Below are 20395 nucleotides of genomic sequence, written 5' to 3'. Positions count from 1 at the left end.
ACACACACACACACACTCTCTCACATACACATACACATACACATACACACACACATACACACACACACACCAACAAAAAAACTGTAAGTGGGGGGAAAAAGATTTGGGTGTTTAAACCACTTACAGATACATCTTACAGAGGGGCGGTGGTGGCGAAGTCCATAGGGACTTGCCTTGGCAACTGGAAGGTCACCAGTTCAAGTCCCGGAAAGACCAAGTGCTACTGAGGTGTCCCGTTCCCTACACTGTTCCCCGGGCGCCACACATAATGGCAGCCCACTGCTCCTAACACTAGGATGGGATTTCGTTACATATACCTGTACTACGTAATGACAACAAGTTGAATCTTAAATAGGTAAAATACATACAGTAATACTTTTATTTCCATATGTGAGTATTTCGTTCATGGTGCTGTTCCTCAAAGATCTCACTCACTTAACTGTATGTGTTATTGTACAATATTGTACTCTGTGAATAATCATCATTTATCTGTGTGTGGGAGCACCAGTGTGTGTTTTCTAAAAAGCGGAGAGAAAAGATTCTGACAGGAGAAATAAATGTCTCGCTAACAAAAAAGTCACACATGCAGCTTGGCCCCAGATCCTCTCTGTTCTCCATCAGAAGGACTCTGCCAGTCGCACATTGATTAACCGACATTATCAGTCAAACTCAGACGCTCGCATCTGACACGTAGATCAATATCCTTCATAGGCATTTCTCGACTCCGCTTTCAAAAAAAATCCAAACATCCTTTCCACTCTCCTTCTGAAGATCAATTCATCTTTGGAGACAAGGCCTTGTCGAGACCTATCGGTTACTGAAACTCAACATTTACCAGATTCCCCGGTCGTCTGTCAGGCTCCATAAACTGATTTGCATTTCAACACGATGTAGAATATCATCTAAAGCAAGCTGAATTTCACTAACAAAAATACATGAGGATCTCAAACAAAGCATACTCAATATTATATCCACATTTTTTTACTTCAACTTCATTCATTTATGCATTCATTAGGAACTTTCTCTGTAAATTGCTTGTATTTCTTCATGCAAGTATGAAAACCAATGGTAAGCTACTATAGTACTTTAATAGACTTAAAGCAGTGTAGTTGTGTATCTGGGAGATGAGAAGAGGTGTAATGAGGAATAAAGACTCTGATGAAAACAAGTGGACCATTGCTCTCTAGTGGCAGGTTGTTGCGTTGCTTCTCTTACTCTGCTGGCCTTTCTGACCACAGTGGCATCAGCTCAGCCAACATAGCAGAAGCATTGCTCCTGTCTGTGGTGAGGACAAACGAAAACCCACTCCCAGCTGCAAAAGAGATTCTCACACCCGCTGCCAAACAGTTTACACATACGCTGACATCATTATTAACCGACCGCCGCTTTTATTATCCCATTCTTTTTCCATAAATACAATCCAATGAAAGTGTGGTCGGCTTCCTGAACTGACTGTCATGGAACTGTTGTTAAAGGAAAAGTGCTGTGGTTGGTTTTCTGTTTTGAACAATGACTCTTCATAGTGGTGCTTCATACTGTTTATACACCACTTTTGTTTCTGTGAATGGGGTTTTAAAAAATAAGCTATGATTCGTTTTCTTGAAAATAAGGGCCTTTTATTTTGTCATATTTGGTTGCATCTCTTAATTTTGTTATTTCAATAAAGGTTTATTGATATAGATGTATTACCATTATATTCTCCTGTCTTAAGTATGTAGCGTTAGACATACAGACTCATGAAGACTCAGCAGAGTGTGTATTTATTTGGTTGTGAGATAAATAACCCAGAGTAACTGAACATGCATTTATTCTGTCATTTCTTCCAGCCGTTTATGTCACCTCGATATCCCGGAGGACCCAGACCAACTCTCAGATTACCCAACCAGGTAAGAGCCACACTGACCCCTGCAGGCAGCAGACAGTACTGTGAATAGTGGAAATGGAAAGTGTTTGTGTGACTGTCACTATAATGCTGGCTCCTCCTCCCTCTGTAGGGACTGGGAGTCCCAGGCAGCCAGTCCATGTTACCGAGTGGAATGGACCCCACAAGACTGCAAGGTATGCAAACACAACCTGTATAATAAATAAATTGCTGAGTCACTCATAACCCATTTACTCAAAGGACATCATTATTTTATCTTTTTCTTTTAAACCAAAAGTATTTTCTGTGAACACACAACTTGGTAAAGCCCTTAAAAACTGACATCCTAGAACTATTAACAAGTAAAGCTGCATGAAGTGGTGCTTTGACCTAAATGCTAATGTTGCCGTGCTCACAATGACAGTTTTTGGCCAAGTTTTACTTGATAATTGCTAGATAAAACCTTAAAATCTGCAACAAAATCACAAATGTCATCATCACACCATTGGTGTCACCAAGTCATTAAAAAATATGGAAATACATTCAGTCATCTTCAAGATGTTACACAAAAGAAAACAGAACTAACAACCTGATTGTGGGACTGTATGATCATTTACTAGTAAAGATCCATTCTGGTACTTTGGCAGATTTTTTCATAGGCAAGAGCTGTATTAGTCTGTGGCCACACTGACACTTGTAGGGTGAGTTTATTAGAAGTTAAGTCTTTTAATTGAGAGTAATACACAGATATCTGTTTATCTTTAAGTACACCCCTATTCACACAAACTACTCACTCCTTCAGAGAACACATATAAATAATGCGCATATTAAAAAACCTAACATGTTCAGTTACTGTTAAACTGCTGCAACTAAACCTGAACTTGTAAATGTTACATTTAGACACACTTCTAAAAATCTCAGACAGGGAATGTATGTCCTCTCAAGGTTTTGAAACACAGTAGTGATCAGACAAATGTGTGAAATACATGACATGAACATGCTTGATGAGAGATAGAGTTAAAAACACATACACATGGCCCAAAATAGCTGACTAAAGCATATAAAAGTCATCCAACGTGGATACACTGCTCTGGAACAAACTGATGACTGATTGTAGTTTCGTATGTTTCAGGACATCCAGGTATGGGAGGTCCGATGCAGCGGATGACACCGCCCAGAGGCATGGTACCGCTCGGGCCCCAGGTATGGGACATGGTAATCTTTAGGGAAATGTACAAAGAATTGGCTCTGGCAGTTCTCGTAAACATAACTAAGGATGTCTGATATCTGCTTCTTAAGGGCTATGGAGGTGGGATGAGACCACCACTTAACGCCCTGGTTGGTCCTGGGATGCCAGGCATGAACATGTGAGTGGTATCAACATAATGTTTCTGCACACACTCAATGTAATCCAAATTACCTTCTCACAGCTGTCTCAATTAGAAGGACAACATTAAACTGCAAATATCCTGAATCTCTCACTACATTAGATGTGTTTAATTACAACTTTACTCTAATGTTTTGGGAGTAAGGGGTTTGTAAGTTGAGCTAGAAGACAGCTTTCCTCTATTTCGTCTTTTTTACCCTGTTCCCTTTACCTCTCTGGCATCAGGCGGACATGTTGTTGCCAACTTTGCCCAAATTAATTGGTAACAAAGAGGCTTGCCAAAAGCCGATGAATAAAGTGTATTATTGTGTGTGTGTGTGTGTGTGTGTGTGTGTGTGTGTGTGTGTGTGTGTGTGTGTGTGTGTGTGTGTGTGTGTGTGTGTGTGTGTGTGTGTGTGTGTGTGTGTGTGTGTGTGTGTGTGTGTGTGTGTGTGTGTGTGTGTGTGTGTGTGTGTGTGTGTGTGTGTGTGTGTGTGTGTGTGTGTGTGTGTTTCAGGGGACCGGGTGGGGGCAGACCTTGGCCAAATCCTCCTAACTCCAATTCGGTAAGTGACCTGACACCAAAAAAGACACCAAACAAAACAAAAGTTACTTCATTTCTTTCATGATTACCCTTTGTTTTCTTGACCCCCTCCTACAGACCCCCTACTCTTCTGCATCTCCAGGAAATTATGTGGTATGCATGTTTGAGTTTAAAGTGTCATTGTTCACTAGCTGTACACGTTGAAAGTCATTGCTTTATGAATGGAACTTATGGAAACCAAAACTCTCATTTTTAGGGACCACCAGGAGGAGGGGGGGCACCTGGGACCCCAATAATGCCAAGTCCAGCAGGCAAGATCTGTGTGTGTGTTTGAGTGTGTGTTTGAGTGTGTGTCTATATCTGAACTCATACATACAGCTCTGGAAATTAAGAGACCACTGCAGCATTATCAGTTTCTCTGGTTTTACTATTTATAAGTATGTGTTAAATAATAAAATAAAATAATGTTTTTTGATATTATTCTAAAATATAACTACTGAGTTATTCTAATATATAACTGACAGCATTTATCTGTGTTGGAATTCAACAGACACTGGAATGGAATGGTTGCCATACATGTAGAGATTGAGATTTAAGTAAAACTTGGAGTGGTCTCTTGATGTTTTCGAGAGCTGTACGTTGGTGCTCTTTCAAACTCATTGTTTTTCTGTTCATTACATCAGATTCAACCAACTCTGGCGACAACATGTACACGATGATAAACACAGTCCCTCCAGGTGGAAGCCGACCAAACGTAAGACATTCCTCTCTCATCACATATCTGAGTGTTTGGTAGAGTGTGTGTATGTATCTAATAGTTTTCCCCTCAGTTCCCTATGGGTGCAGGTGGCGACGGCCCATTAGGGGGGATGGCTGGGATGGAGCCCCATCACATGAATGGATCACTAGGTACAGGAATAAGTCCTTTGTACAGTATGTGCCGTATTGACACGAAATCTCCAGTTATAATTTTACAATGTGTTCCCTCTTTTAGGGTCAGGTGATATGGACAGCCTCCCTAAGGTGAGCTAATATATTTAACTACTTTAAAGGATAATTGCAGTGTAAATATTTGATCATTTAATAGCATACCATTACCATTTGTTTTAAAGAACTCTCCTGGTAACCTTAGCATGAGTAACCAGCCCGGGACCCCCAGGGAGGATGGAGAGATGGGAGGAAACTTCCTAAACCCTTTTCAGAATGAAAGTGTAAGTCAATTATAATCTACTATATGTGGAGATTAGAGGATATTAGGTAGCAAGAGCTCAAAACGTAATATAACTACTAACTAAACTGTAGAAATATAGGAACAATGTAAGGGGGATTTATTGGAATATACTATTTATAACTATTTTTCAATAGTTTATAATCACCTGAAACTAATAATCATAGTTTCTTTACTTTAGAATAAACCCTTCATATCTACATTCCTCACAGAGTCCACCATGTTTCTACAGTAGCCCTGAATGGACAAACCTCAACTCTGGATTAAGACGGAGCCACATATTTAGTTTGTCCTGTTTGGGAAAGAAGGGGTTATCGTGGGTGTATCCAGTTGTTTGCAATCTGCCACAACCCCATTAAATGCCATACTGGATAGTTAATTTAACAATGTACTTAATAGTTACAGTATAGAATGTTTTTTTGACCATCAGCTACCTAAAATCCAATTAAAATTACTTAGAATGGGAGCAAATCACAAATGCATGACTCGCATAACTTTGACTATGTCTTATAATTGTTGGACTTAATCCATAACATTGTGGAAGGATTTCTGATTCAGCATACTTACTAACCGTGCAAAATGTTCCTACACACGCACTCACACATACTTGTTTCCCCTCATCTTATCTCTGCAGTATTCTCCAAACATGACGATGAGTGTGTGAAGGCTCTGAAGCAGGTTCGGTTCAGCCGCCCATCATGCTGGGGTGCATCAGTGAAAAGCAGCGGGACAGGATGTGATGTCATCTAGGCCAGTGACTCTTCCTCCACCACAACCTGCCATGTCAGGCAGTCGCCCCCCGCTCCGTCCTCCTACTAACCCCCGACCCCCCCCCTCCATCGTTTCTGTCCACGTCTCTTCTCTCCCGTTTCTTCTCCAGTTTGAAGTGGGGACTGCTACATTCATCAGTTCTTCCTCTGCAACTATGAGACTGTACAAAGGAACCAAATTGAAACCCCTGGAGGAGAACTCTTTGTATATTTGCATACAGCGTGAATGAGACTGTGAACACACTCCTGTCTGCCTTTTGTTCATGCCCAAAAACAAATCAGTATCCTATTTATGCTAAGGTTTCAATGTTCAAGGATTTATAGAAACGTTTTGATTGATGGTCAAATGTAATCCAACTGGTGGTCACATCTTTAGTCTTTTCTCGACAAATCGTTGGTCCGTTACTGAAAGACAATTGGAGATACATCACAATAACAAGGTTTATTTAAGGCTTGTGCAGAAATCTGTCTTAATATTCAGCTTTTGTGGTTTTCACATGTGTTCAGACCACTTCCATTGTTTTTTATGTTTTGTACTAAAAGTCGTTTTGCTAGTTATACTCCCAAACTCAGCCATAATTGTTAAAAATGTGAGATCTCTTCAAAATCTAAATTGGAAGTAACATCGTGTGGTTATTGAAAAAACTTGCAAACCAGTTTTGTTTGAGGCTTGAAGCAAGACTGTAACTTTTGTTGAACACAAGACCATGTGGGGCGATAGAAACCAAATGATTCTAATTGAGAGAAATATTGTGTTACTTCCTCTTTCCAAAGGTATGTTATAATGCTGTGAGAGCAGTAGAGATAACACTGGGTACAAAGGTTTATACCCACTAATACAAAGCGATTTTTAAAAATATAATAAAGTAAAGCATCTTTCTTTATTAAGCGATTAAGCTCTGTTCCCATTTGACGGTGTTGGCAGTTTCCTATTGGGCATTTTTACATCCCGTTGAGTGCACAGGACAAAAGTTCGATTTTTTTATTTGACTATATTATATAACAAATGAGGACACTGAACCCGTCATGTGATTTGATTTTTGTTTGCTGGTGCCTGTGTTATCTGTAGTTCTTTGAACCTTTATCCTAATGATTCATCAATTGACTTTCATGAGTGGACTTACAAAGAGAGATGACCAGTATGAAAGGTGAACTGTTTGACACACGTTTATTAAGTCACACTGGTTCTCTATTTCCATCCGGATTAACTGTGATCTCAGTGTGATGTGAAAGGTTGGTTGGTACAGAAAGCTAAATAAGCTTGTTTTTAATCAATGTTTTCAACTTTTTCACCGCCCAAGATGTATAATCATCATACAAAAGGTCGATATGCCTGTGAACATTTCCCTCTCCCTACTGCATAGTGTACAGCTCCCAAATGTAGCTCCTCTTGTCTTGTATGTGTATTTGATATTATTATTATTATTACTATTATTATTATTATTATTTAAACAAATCTGGAGAGGAGGGATGGACTGCTGGTGCACCATCACAACTGAACAGAAATATTTTTATTTAGTCACTTATGTTAGATTGAAGCCATAAGTGGGAGTGCAAGATGATGCATTTGTAAATTGGATCATTTTTTCTGTTTTGTGGCAGTATGTGGGACTCCATTAGTGATGTGTTAATTTTCTCTTTTTTATTCTTGTATTATGTTTTTGTAAATACACAGAGAATAATTTCATGGGTTTTGAATATGCTAGTATAAATCTTCTCTTCCCTTATTCAAAGTGTCGCTCTCTATTTGTTTGGACTGTGTGTATCATTGACTGGTGTAATTCAGGGTTTGCAGACAAGGTGATCCAAAGTCATGCCTCTCTAAGTTGTGTGGTTCTGCGCCATGTGTTGCACGGAACAGCAGTGTGAGTACACTATATAAGAGTGAACACTAGGGGAAACGCAAGCTCCCTCCCTATTAACCAACCTAGCGCATTTAAGCCATTGCCCTTGAGCAACGAAGCTTGACAGCCTCCTAGTGTGAACTGCATGAACTTGATACGGCTCCTGCAAAAGTCAGCATAGGACAAATCATAAGCATAGCAAAAGAGCATGTAACATGTGCAGTAACAGCCTTTTCCTAAATGCATTTAAAATAAACCGTAGCCATCTTTTACCTTGAACACAAAGTGAAATAAGAGCCTACTGTAATATAGTATCCACATTATTATACTAGCAGTACATGCTCATTAACAGTACAATCTTATAGGTCAGAGAGTTCAAAAGGAATAATTCCTGAAACAGCAGAGGCATAGATGTGTACTTATTTACTGCCTTTAAATGTAATATAACTGTAACACTGCCTTGTCAACACTGTTTAGATTAGTCCCATATATATATGTATTTACTGACTGGTATTTGCATTTTCCATGAGAACAACTCCCTGTCTTCAAACACAGAAGAAGAGTGACGGGAGGAATAATTCATCACCAGAAGACAGTAGAAGAAAGTGTGAGTGAGCTTTTTCCAGAACCACAAAGAAGACCTCAGTATTTCTCTTGTATGACACAATAATAAAACTTATTACAAACATAAATATATAACAAACATTCACATTAACTATCATCCCTATCTTCTGCGTGAAAAAAACAAGCAGAGATCAGCAAACATCAGTGATGCCAAAATACTGTCAATATGCTCTTTGGTCACTACAGGGATGCAAATTGTTACATAACTTCCCAAACATACTGTCGCCCGCCCACCTTGTGCCCTTATTTATCACCAAAAACTCTCTCTCTCCTGCTCTGTCTCTGTCTCTGTCTCACCCATAGTTATGTAACGTCCCCTATATTAGTCTTAAGTCTAGCATATGCTGTGCTCATAGTGTTGCAGTCTCCTATTGGCTGTGATTTTGACTTCTAATCATGTCTGTTCAGTTTTGTTTAGCTCTGCTGGCTCTCTCCTCCCTGACTGCAGCATCTGATCCAGTTTGTGAGGAGCTGCTGAAACCTCTGGAGGATCACAGCAAGGTACGTTGCTCACATGAGTAAACCTTAACCCCCAGTGTACTTTACATTATTATTCTATAGGGCTACACAACTGAAAACAAAAACGATTTATTTTGAGCTCAAACATGTCTACGCTGAGACTCGTTATTAAACTAAAAACGTGTTCATTTGTGTCTAGGTTGCTGGGAAATGGATATTCCATGCTGGAGTATCAGACACTGGAGATCTCATGGGTGTTCTTAAAAATGTCAACAGCTCCTGGATCAAACTCACCCCCATACCTGGTAGTGAGGACATGACTCTACGCTGGGGAGACAAAATGTAACTGTTCATCACTTTTTTTTAAATTACTTAATTAAGCAAATCAATCCATGAGGTAACTGCTTAGGCTTATGTCATATTTGTCTCTCCTTTCAAGAAAGGATAAATGTGTGTATGGAGGCCTCAATTACACCTTCTCTGGAAACGACACCAAGGTGACATGTAAGTAAATCATGATTATAATGTGTGCTTAAACACACAGTTACTAGAAATGCATAACAACATGTTAATCTTCTGGCTATATCTCATAGTTAACTTTAACGACACTGACCACGTGCACACTGGGAGGCACCTGAGGAGCTGCACTGACTGCATCCTCTGGACCGACACCGCATTGAGGCCGGGCCAAGAGGAGGTCATAGCTGGCAGAAGCCTGTACATCTTCAGTGAGTTCACTGCTGTCTGTTACTTTCGGCTTGTATCCCTTCATTTGGTTGACTTTAACGTGTTTCTCTTCCTACCTGCCCTGCAGCAAGGACTGGGAAATTGGATGACCTTGATCTGGAAATTGTCAAGCTACAAGCTGCATGCCTCAAATTCCCCCCAGAATTCTTCTTTGGAGATGTCACAGGTAAGATAGCAATTCATCACCACACACATGGCAGTAAGGAGAATATTGAAGCACTTATCAACTCTTTTTGTTTCAGACCTGTGCCCTGAAGAGGAACCAGCTGCCGCAGAAGTCAAGGAGGAAGAACAATAAAAACCTGAAGTTATTCCATGAAATAAATCTAATTTGAATTCAATATGCTCTGTTACACTCAAAGTACCACTTGTGTGTATCACAGATGTCTTGAAAGATGTAAGAGTAAACCATCTCAACTACTGTATTAAAGAGAACCGAATAAAGTGATTTCACATTGAATGTTCAACTCATAAATCCTGATTGACTGCACTTTTTCTTTCATGCAGGTAAAGCACAATGAAATATAACAATATGTTTGCATGTGAAAAGAAACCTTCTTGGATCCGATGAGAGAGAAATCAATCTATCCGGCCAAAGTCCATTCTTAGTTAGTTAAAAACTTTGGTCAGAGAAAAGCACAGGGTACAACTTCCATTCATGCACACTTGTTGTCCACCTCATCACTAGCCTTTTAATGTTGTCTATTGTTGTTGTGCAACTTGAAGGACGGAGAGAAACGTTTACATGGCTGTGAGAAACTTTAGCAGCCCTTTCAGAAGTTGTCCTGCACTGTGTGACTCCCTCCCTGAAGAAGAGATAGATGGTGGCGTTTTGTCTTATTTATTCACTCTCAATGTTTATTGCAACCTCCTCTGGCTGAATCTCACCATGCTCACTTTTAACCTGTGTGTGTCCAAACATTTACTGTGAAGAGTAATATCTTTCCCCGACTTAATATGGTTTTGGATTCAAAACATGGCGACTGAATAACGTCTTTGTGTGGGTTACATAGCGGGCTCAAGTTTTTATCTGTGCATCAAAAGAGAGTGGAACACACACATGGCACATACAGTGTAAATTACATAACCTCACCTCATTATGAGTTTGGAAGAAAAGGACCATTATTTGGAGATGCAAAAAAAAGCCAAAAACGAAGTAGCCTAATGCCTGAAATACATGAAACATTTTCCACGACAACATTCGTTTTACACAACAAACCTTTTATAAATGAGGCCATAAAATGCAATTGGTGATTTATTACCCAATATTGAGAAACAGATTTCTAAATAAATCGTTCGTTGACTGCCCTCATCTCGAGGTCTTAGTGTGTTGGCCGTAGATGACGATTTTTTGTTTAGATCATTGGACTTTCTTTTACACAAGAAGCACATGAAGTTACTGTACTACTGTGACACATTCTTTTTTCTATTTGAGCTTCATAAATAGTGCTTTTCCCGCATTTATGACCCCTTAAAGCACTTCACATATGCAAGCATGCTTTACACATTCTGAGACAGAGGCTGCCATGCAAGGTGCCGCCTGCTCAGAGGAGACTGACATCCACACACACCGTTGGACAAATCGGGAATAACTTGGGGTTAAGTATCTTGCCCAATGATACATGACTGCAGGGCTGGAAATCGAACCACCGACCTTCCAATTGGTAGACGACTTTACCTCAGAGCCACAGTTGCCTCTAGTTGTCCTCACCATACTGTAAGTAATGTATTTTCCCCCAAAAACAGAAAGTTCATTGTCTAAACCGAAAACATGAAGCTCTGACCTTCCCCTGAAAACAAAAAGACACCGTGTCCATCTTGTGTGTCCTAAATAACTTGGCAAAGAGTGTGTGTGTGTGTGTGTGTGTGTGTGTGTGTGTGTGTGTGTGTGTGTGTGTGTGTGTGTGTGTGTGTGTGTGTGTAAGCTTGTGTTCAAGTTTTGAAAGATGTAGGGGTCTTGCTATTCAGACCCTGTCAGCTGGCTCTTATGTAACGGAATAAATAGGACACAGTCTGACTGGATGTGTGTCTGTGTGTGTGTGTGTGTGTGTGTGTGTGTGTGTGTGTGTGTGTGTGTGTGTGTGTGTGTGTGTGTGTGTGTGTGTGTGTGTGTGTGTGGCCCAGCCCACTGTTAGAGAGCTGCTTGCTGTGAGAGTCTCTAGCTGACTTTAGTGTTCTCTCTGCCTCCTGCTGACTCCAGATATGGCTGCACAGCTTGTCGTTGCTCTGCTGGCTTTCACCTCCCTGAGCGCTGCGTCTGACCCGAACTGTACGGAGCTGGTGAAGCCCCTCGTGCTGGACAGTCACAGCCCTGTGAGTATCAGCCAACCTTTGTTATGTGAGGAGGAGGGTGTGTGTTTTATAACGTGTACAGCTGAGTTTAGTATGAACTTGTCCTAAGTTAAAATGTGCATGAAAGTTGATGAAACTAATTTTGAATCACAACTGGTCATTAATTGTATCACTTGTGCATCTGTGCAATCATTCAGTTTTATATACAGTAATATCTTCTTTTATTGGTTTGATTTGGTAAACTCAACCGTACGCAATTTTGGATGGATTTGAATGCGTCTATTATCAAAGCATTATTTACTCTTTTAATAAGTCAACAACTGAAATATGATGTGCCTTTAGCAAAGAAGATTTTCAGTAGAAAATTGAAAATTAGAAAGGACATTTCCATTTTCTTATTCTTATTATACATTTTAATTGCAACTCTTAGCAGATAACTAGAGTCTTATTTCCTCCACGACAAAATGAATCAATAATAAAGTATTTATAAAACAATATTCTTACAAGGTCGATTTAGCTTTTCTTGATCATATCTTCAACAAACCTGCTCGTTAGCAGAACATTTTGCCACGTTAATTTAGATGCTTAAATGTGTCGGAACATTTTAAGGACTTCTCAAGTCATTACTCACTCTGTCTTTTGGGCGGGTGAGAGATAGATGGCAACTTTGTTTTCAAAAGCTATTTAATCGGGAAAAAAACAAAGTGCTACAGTAAAGAGCTAAAGTATCACTTTCTAGCACCAAGGTTCAAGGTTCTTTATTTGTCAAACGAACATACAGTAGCTAGAGTGTAGTCATGTCGATGAAAATCTTGTGTCACAGGCTTCTCCAACAGTGCAACACAAAACACAGATAAACAGAAAAATATAGTGCAAGTAAATAGTAAATACAAGAAGAAAAATTGTTTAAAAAAGTGAAATAGTGCAATAAGAGTCTATATGCAAGTCATTGAAATATGATATTAGGTCATAGATAAATAATGTTTAAGCAGCAGCCAGATGAATATTGTGGATGTTGTTTCAACAGTTCAGGTGTTTAACAGTCTTATTGCCTGTGGGATGAAACAGGCAGTCCAGTCATTTGAGTGAATGCGTGTTGCCTCTGTGTTTGTGGCAGATCTATGGGAGGTGGGTGCTCCATGTGGGGACATGGGACGAGCCCAGCCTGAAGAGCGACCTGGTGTCGGTGAACGGCTCCTGGGTGGATCTGTCCGCTTCCTCCGACAGCGGAGTCATGACCATCTACTGGGCCGACCGCCTGTAAGGACACTGCGGAAAAGTGTTATGTTGCATTCTCTCATCTACAAATGATGATGGTTAATAGTGTATACTGAAAGGTTGTTGATTGTTGCTCATCGTTTTTGTTTCTCTCTATACAAAAGGGAAGATAAATGCCTTCAGGGTTTAGCCAATGGCACCATCTCTGGGATGACCACTCACACCACGTGTATGTATCACCATCAACTTTTTTTTGTTTTCACTCTGGCTGACTTGCCATTTCTTTTTCATGCTGTGTAATTGTATAGTTCTTGCATGCATGGATAGCCAGATGCAGCTGTATCTCATACGAGATATCTCAATCTCAATCTTTAAGATTTCATTTTTATTTTTACATGAAAACTTATATCTCCTATTTCACCTATCTCTGCAACATTTAAATTACAGATTTGTTGGTACATGTATATCATTTACTTCATCTGCATTACTTGCACACTGGTGTTGCAAGATAATCTTGCACAATTTTATTGGTTTTTAAATTAGTTTTGTTTTAGGTCTTATTCATATTAATCATGCATTGTTGGAGGAGCCTGGGACTTAAGATTGCCCTTGTCCTATTTACACCGTAGCTACTGTGTATATGACAACAAAGCTTTGGAATTTAAATCTTTGAATCTTGCATTTGCCATGTTATCCTGATGTGTCACAGTTAATATCAACGGTCACACTTCATATCATGATGGGAAGTACTATGAGACGTGCTCTGACTGCCTCCTGTCCGAAGACACCACCCTCCTCCCTGATGGAAAGTCTAAGGGACGATACTTTTTCCTCTTCAGTAAGTCTTTTCATTCCCCTACATTGCTGATTTGAGTAAAAATACAAAATGTTTGGTTAATATTTTGACCATTTGGCATCTCCTTATCCTCACCACCTCACCCTCCCTGTTTTATTACTCTGTCTCCTCTTCTAAAGCACGGACTGGCGCTCTGGAGCCATCTGAGTTGGAGATCTTTAAGAAGCAGGCCGAGTGTCTTCAATTCCTGCCGGAGTACTACTTTGGAGGAACAGGTCAGTCGTCTCTTGACCTTTAAGGACATTTTCTTAATACTTTCTTCACTGCACATCAATCATTTTCTCTTTTTTCAGATCTGTGTCCAGATGAACGAGAGCCTGCTCCACCGGCTGCTGAGAATACAGAGAGTCAAACGGATGAGGAGCCTACTGCACAATAAAGCAGAGCACCGAAAAGTCATATCTCTGTGAACACCAAACATATCCAGCTTAGTATGTACTTAGTGGTGTTGTAATTTGCTCTGCACATGCCCTGATATATGGTTATACTGTGGAGTAATATTTGATTAGGTGGTCCGGTTGTTTTCAGCAGCAGCAATGAGTAAAAGGCCTTTGGAGAGTAATATGTGGATTTATTATCTCTGCCTGCTAGGCTATTTGACCGAATACAATTTAGTTTAGGGAAATGTGACGTGTCGATAGCTCATAGCATCATTTGGAGGGTACTGTAATGGCTGAAAAATCCACTTCAACCACTCCTCAAATAGTTGAGTAACAATTTCCATCTTTTTGTTTGAAGTAAATAAAAGTTTTCATTCTCCTTTTGTGTTGTTTTCTTGCTCATTTTAATTTATTTGTCTTATTCTCTAACATTACTTTGGCCTTATTCACGTACACAAGAAGTTAGCAGGCCCATGTTTCAAGATGAATCGCTTCATCAAGACTACTTCAGCTTTTCTCTAACGCCCTGCTGTTCCCAGAAACTTCAACAAAGACTGTTGCCGGGTAACGTCTCTGCGAGGGGGAGAAACTTTGAAACTGTCGCCACAAGGAGTCCATTCAGACCAACAGGGAAACAACCTTCGCTCTAGTGAAGAGCTTCAGGTCCTCTCTGAATGTTTCAACAGCCAGAGACAAGTCTTGGCACTTGCCCGAGTTCACTCAGGGTCAACGCCATGGGAAAGAGAGGCCTGGCCATTCAATGCTGAGCAACAGAAATCTGCATAGTCATTAAAAAAAACGTTACTGTCTGCAGAAACCGCCTCCTACCCGTTAAACGCAGTTGCACAACGACTTTTTTGTTGTTGTTTTGTACCCCAGAGGGAAAATGAATCCGCATTAGAAGATTCCCTTTGCAGGTTCAGGGACTTCTTCTGTATTTCTGCTGACTCTCCGTCTGACCATGGCTCTGCGTGTTGTGCTTCTGTTGGCTCTCTCTACCCTCAGTGCTGCATCTGCACCCGACTGCAAGGACCTGGTCAAGCCTTTTATACCAGAGGACAGCAAACTGGTAGGCTCCGTGTTACCTATTTGTCCCGATTGCGTTTGATTTACTTTATAATATTAGCACAGTCAGATTTATTTTTTTGTTACATTAATCTTGACTTTTGATGTGAAGGTTTTTGGAAAATGGGTATACGTGATGGGAGCCGGGGACCCCAAGCCCTACCACAAGGCTCTGGAGTCTCTGAAGAGCTCCTGGATCGACCTGTCTCCCACTTCTGACAGTCAGATTGTGACGTTACGTTGGGGAGATCACTGCCTGTAAGTCTGTAGATTTAGTTCATTAAAACATGTTGGGCAGAATCCTCCTTGAATTGAATTTGTTGCACAATAAATATTCAAAATGGAAATACTTTACCTTCAAATCCCGTGTACCATACTATACATTTAATTAATGATTATAAGCACCATATACATTCCTTTAATCATTCCACAAAATGTACATGGTTACAGCAAGGTATAGATAGAGAGGACACTATTAGATAAAAGGCATGCACATAGTATTTAAAACAAGAATAATAGAAATAATTTCAATTTACAGAAGAACACATCGCTGTTAGTAGCAGCAGTATTTATAAAATATAATAGTAAAAATCTGTTTAACATTGCAGAATGAAATGTGGTATAAAACAATGAACCAATTGTTACTATTTAAATGTGAAGCTTTTGAAAAAACAGAACTCTGGCCCAGCATCTTCTTGTTTCCCAGTAATCGGTGTATCTCAGGGGAGGTGAATGCAACAGTCTCAGGCATCGCCACCACATTTCGCAGTAAGTAACTCCTGACATAAGGTAAAGCAGCTTATTTCTCTAGCATGGTATTAACAAGATTAGGAGCATCGGAAATTGATCTTCATTCGAAAAATATAATCAGTCGCTCTGCTGTCTTTAAAGAAAATCTGTCAGACCACAAAGGTCATATCCTTCAGAGCTGCTCCGACTGCCTGCTGTGGACGGACACCTTTCGAAATGGAGACGTCACCGGTAGATACATCCTGCAGTTCAGTATGTTCCTCATCAGATTTTACAATTTATCTCTGAGTTTCAAATGTAGTCAGTCATTAAAACAAAACTAAAAACTCCCCTTTTTCCAGCAAGGGACGGAAAAATTGATCCTGAAGATGTTGACACTTTCAAGAAACAAGTTGGGTGTCTGAGCTTCCCAGAGAACTTCCACAGCTACGACGGCAAAACAGGTCAGTGAGTCTTCAGTAAAATGACTGTTATAAATAAATTAAAACAAAGCTGAATCTGTGTCTTCACCGGACACAAGAACGTACTCAAGTTGCCACACGTGTAACATTTAAATATTGTGTTTTTATACAGATAATTTTAAGTAGATAATGCACACGATCAGAAAAATGGAAATACTGCAGATATTCTCCAAGATTTCTGTGTTATCCTAAAGTTTATCTTCTGTCTTCCTGTGTTTCAGAGCTGTGCCCCGACAACAAAGAGGGCACAGAGTGAGCAGCAGCAGCAGCAACATTAGTTTTAAGCAAAAATATAATGTAAAATGTACTAGTTTTGTTTTGATCATCATCATATATGCTATGAAAACTGGTAAGTCGTGTCATTTTTGATTTTACTTATCTACTTTTAAACCTATAAAAGAAGATGATGTACTGAAATGCGTTTTGAAAACTGTGGTGTCAAAACAGCCTCTTTTTACAACAATGCCTTTAGGACATGACATGTCATTCATTTCAGAATAAAACTTTATTAGTATCCTCTCACTGTCTAATTCCTACGATTCACTCGAATAAAAAAAAGAGTTAGGATCCAAAAATGTTTTAGGTACAAAAAGGGAAAGGTAGGCCTACTCATTGTGAAGAATGGTACATTTTGGAATAATATATTATTGGATTATTCCTATTGATATATAGGTATATCAAGGTCTATCGCTTTAATGTTGCAGACAACCTTTTTCTTTTTACCATAATGCTGATTGGCTTCTGAAAATACATTTATATACATTCATAATCAAACATATCAACATCATATTTTGCCTACAGCTATCCCAAAATATCATGGAGTTAAAAGCACAATATGTGCCTCTGAGATGTAGCGGAGCAGAAGAACAATGTATAATTGAAAATAATAAAATACCTGTACCTCAACATTCAATATAAGTACAGTATGGTACTGAAGTAAATAGTTACATTTCACTAGTGTGGATAATATTGTAGGCCAATATATCAAATTGAATGTCCATATATAAATGTTAATCTTTTGTTATTGTTCACTGTTTTCCTACCATTAAGTGACAGTATGTCTGTAGAGGGGTCGTGAAAGACAAAGACCCATCAGAAGCTGTTCTGAGATCTGATCAATAAAACAAGTTACAACAGATTGCTGTTTTCTTTAGGAGACACGAGGTGGCAGTACCGGACCTTTATCCTGATGATTCATTGTCTACATGATATTGTGCTGAGAGGAGAAGCTTAGGATGGAACAAACTAACTGTATAAGTTATCTGAAATTGCAACTGGATAGGCTTTCTGAAAAAGTCACCCTCAAATGTTTAGCTACCACTATCAGAACCATTTCAGAATTTAGAATCAAGCCATGTTACTAACAATGATAATGATAATGGACAATAGTTTATTGCACTCAGTGCTCAAGTTTATTGAAGTTCAGTGTCTACAAGTTAACAGGTAATGAAACTCACAGAGTTTAACATTAGATAAACACACTTTAATTATTTAGTTCCATCTCAGCAAATTCAGTTCTAAAGCTGTGAGGAGACTCATGGTAAAGCTTACTTTGAAGCCTTTTTTTTACGGTGACTTGGAAAGCTCTTTTTGTCCCTTTTCTTTCCATCTTGTCTCTGTGAAGAAGTCTGATATTGTTTGACCATGTCGTCGGTGTCTTGAATGAACGTCTTAACCTGAGGAGACAGTAAAAAAATTACAAGTGTATATTTTTCTGTCTGCTTTTTACCTCCATCTCTGCTCTGTTGGGGCACACACCTGGTCCAGCTGCTTCTCTGTGTCGTTTATATCAACCGCTTCATCTGCTTTCTCGTCTTGACACGTCATTTCGTAGAGGTTGAGTGTCGCCATCTTGATTTGTCCCAGGAGAAGTGTTTTCTTTGATGCGGTTTCCTGAATCTGGTTCCACTTCCTCTCCTGTGTGGGGACAGGGACAACTTCATTTCACACAGAAGATCACCATTTGATTTGGTGTTAGCTCTGATGCCGGACTTTGACCCGGGGTCAGCTCTCGTACCCATTCCAGAACTTCAGAGCGTGTTTTCTCATGCTCCACCTCCATCTGGGACAGCTCGTAGTTCTTCTGCAGACGCATGAGGTGATGCTGTTCTTGATTTGACTGCAGGGTTCTCCTCAGCTCGTCATACTTCTCACGCTTCTTCAGGTCCTGCTGAAGGAGACTCTCTCGAATGCGGAGAAGGTTCTCCATATGATCTGCGAGGCTCTTTGCGTCCTTAAACTGTAACACACACACATAGAAACACACAATCAAAACACTTTATGGACCACACCTGCAAACATCATATACAGGATATTTTTTTAAATAAAGCATAAACCTGGAGGAAGAATGAGACAGAAAGGCTTTTCCACACAACAATGCACATGTGTGTGAATACTGTTGAGGACATCATCAAGAGACAAGATTTAGAAAGACCAAAACAATTATAAAAGTAATTGTTATGATTACACACAAAGACTATTCCTGTACAATAACTAGGTTTAGACGTTATCATTGTTTTCCATAATGATTTATCTTATGTACAATCGACCTTATTTTTCATGTGCTAAATCCGGACTGAAGACTTAACATCACCCCAATCTTCGATGTTTCGAATCCGTTTTGTAAATATTATGAGTTCTTTCATGTCATGAGCTTTAACATGAACACACAATTGTATGACGATAACTTATTGTCCGGCACGACCTCGCGCTCGCGACTCGCCCGTCGTCCGGGGTGTCCCCTGGAGAGAAGGGTGAAGCTGCTAGACGATATTTTTTGCGTCCACCTGCGGGTTCTGGGACCCTGTTGCTCTTGGTTCTCTACGGTTCTTCAATCCAATTGTCCTTGATTGCTAATGAATGCTATTGAATATGTGTGTGCGAAGAATTTATAGGTTTTGGAAAAGCACCGGTAAAATAAAAATAATTTTTTGTTGTTGTATACTAGTTGTACACCAACTAGTAACGACTCTAATCCTAACAAGAAAAAAATAATTTACTGTTTTGTAAAAATAACGTGAAAACTTTGAAAGTTAGAATGAAAAAAAATTTAGTTTTGGTGATAGTAAGCGAAAAAGACAACGACATAATGAATAGGTGTTTTCATATAGGTATAAAAGATTGGTGAGTGTTCCATATACCTAGAAATTTATTATAATGTGTTTTTTTTTTTTGTAAATCATTTATAAATTTCTGGGACTCGAGACCGCTTCATAGGTAGATCATAACAACATTAACACAAGCACGAGCAGCGCGTCAAAAGAGCGTCCCATAGACGAATTGGGTCTCAACTGTAGACCTAGATTTAAGGGTATATAAACATTAAGGAAAGTAATTATCGCTGTAGCACAATTTACGATAATAATTGTTTAACTTGTCTAATGGGTTTCACAACCTACCAAAAGGGTGCGTCAAGTTGAAAGACTGAACTTACGAGTGACAGGACCGACATGGGTAGTTTTACAAGGGTACACACACAGAGTAATATCCTTGACCTCTTAAACCCGTTGTCGCACCTTTAACTCAACGTCCTCTTCTAATTCTTTTCGATTGTTCTACTTGGAGTCGAATACTCTTCTAAGAGTCCATGTCACTTCCTGGTAAAGTGTGTGTTAAGGACATACTTTGACATGGATTGCAATAAACCCAAGTGAGATTTGATTTAGGAAGAGGTAGAAGGGAGGGACGTCCCTGGTCCGATAGACTTACAAGTCTCCGTCATTTCTCCCTCTCCTTTTCTCCAAGGAAGTAAGACCTACGTCTGATTATTCTCGAACAACCACCTAAATCGACTTCTTCAACGTCTCGTCGTGTCCCTCGCCTCTCGCGGTCGACACTTTTGAGTTTGGCATGCGACACTCGAAGCTCGTCCGCCGGTTCAACTGGTTCCATGAACGTTCCCTAAAGAAAATCTTCGATCTCTTAGATTTA

The 20395-nt window shown here is 39.6% G+C and overlaps 3 protein-coding genes across 7 annotated transcripts in view; 2 read left to right on the top strand and 1 right to left on the bottom strand.

The window, feature by feature from the left end:
* Nucleotides 1–7496, top strand: part of ssbp2b (single stranded DNA binding protein 2b) — a 57119-nt gene extending 49623 nt beyond the window's left edge. Inside the window, exons 6-17 of one of the 5 annotated variants that reach the window (XM_010792163.1) lie at nt 1827–1886; nt 1995–2058; nt 2979–3076; nt 3161–3228; nt 3745–3793; nt 3889–3924; nt 4028–4082; nt 4455–4525; nt 4602–4680; nt 4766–4794; nt 4884–4982; nt 5634–7496. In XM_010792163.1, the coding sequence (XP_010790465.1) occupies nt 1827–1886; nt 1995–2058; nt 2979–3076; nt 3161–3228; nt 3745–3793; nt 3889–3924; nt 4028–4082; nt 4455–4525; nt 4602–4680; nt 4766–4794; nt 4884–4982; nt 5634–5663 (738 nt within the window). In that variant the 3' untranslated portion in view covers nt 5664–7496. Of the gene's footprint in view, nt 1–1826; nt 1887–1994; nt 2059–2978; nt 3077–3160; nt 3229–3744; nt 3794–3888; nt 3925–4027; nt 4083–4454; nt 4526–4601; nt 4681–4765; nt 4795–4883; nt 4983–5633 lie in introns of those variants that run through there. The other 4 variants (XM_010792164.1, XM_010792165.1, XM_010792166.1 and 1 more) reach the window with 4 other exon arrangements.
* A 1122-nt stretch (nt 7497–8618) lies between these two features.
* Nucleotides 8619–14220, top strand: LOC104963569 (uncharacterized). Its single transcript, XM_010792174.1, has 12 exons — nt 8619–8738; nt 8896–9038; nt 9136–9200; nt 9290–9424; nt 9511–9609; nt 9686–9738; nt 11616–11756; nt 12853–12995; nt 13118–13182; nt 13663–13791; nt 13929–14024; nt 14103–14220. Exons 1-12 carry the CDS (start codon nt 8634–8636, stop codon nt 14186–14188), a joined length of 1260 nt encoding a protein of 419 aa, XP_010790476.1. The 5' UTR covers nt 8619–8633; the 3' UTR covers nt 14189–14220.
* A 2632-nt stretch (nt 14221–16852) lies between these two features.
* LOC104963558 (coiled-coil domain-containing protein 42A-like) lies at nt 16853–18826 on the bottom strand. Its single transcript, XM_010792162.1, has 3 exons — nt 18483–18826; nt 18224–18382; nt 16853–18141 (listed from the first exon to the last, which is right to left on the bottom strand). The coding sequence occupies exons 1-3, from the start codon at nt 18672–18674 to the stop codon at nt 18013–18015; spliced, it is 480 nt and encodes a 159-aa protein (XP_010790464.1). The 5' UTR covers nt 18675–18826; the 3' UTR covers nt 16853–18012.
* Between the last annotated feature and the right edge of the window lie 1569 nt (nt 18827–20395).

Source organism: Notothenia coriiceps, unplaced genomic scaffold, assembly GCF_000735185.1.
Source record: "Notothenia coriiceps isolate Sejong01 unplaced genomic scaffold, NC01 NC01_scaffold00036363, whole genome shotgun sequence".
In the NCBI taxonomy this organism is placed as follows: domain Eukaryota; kingdom Metazoa; phylum Chordata; class Actinopteri; order Perciformes; family Nototheniidae; genus Notothenia; species Notothenia coriiceps.
The sequence above is the reverse complement of the archived record's forward strand: the minus strand, read 5'-3'. Positions and strand labels throughout refer to the sequence as shown.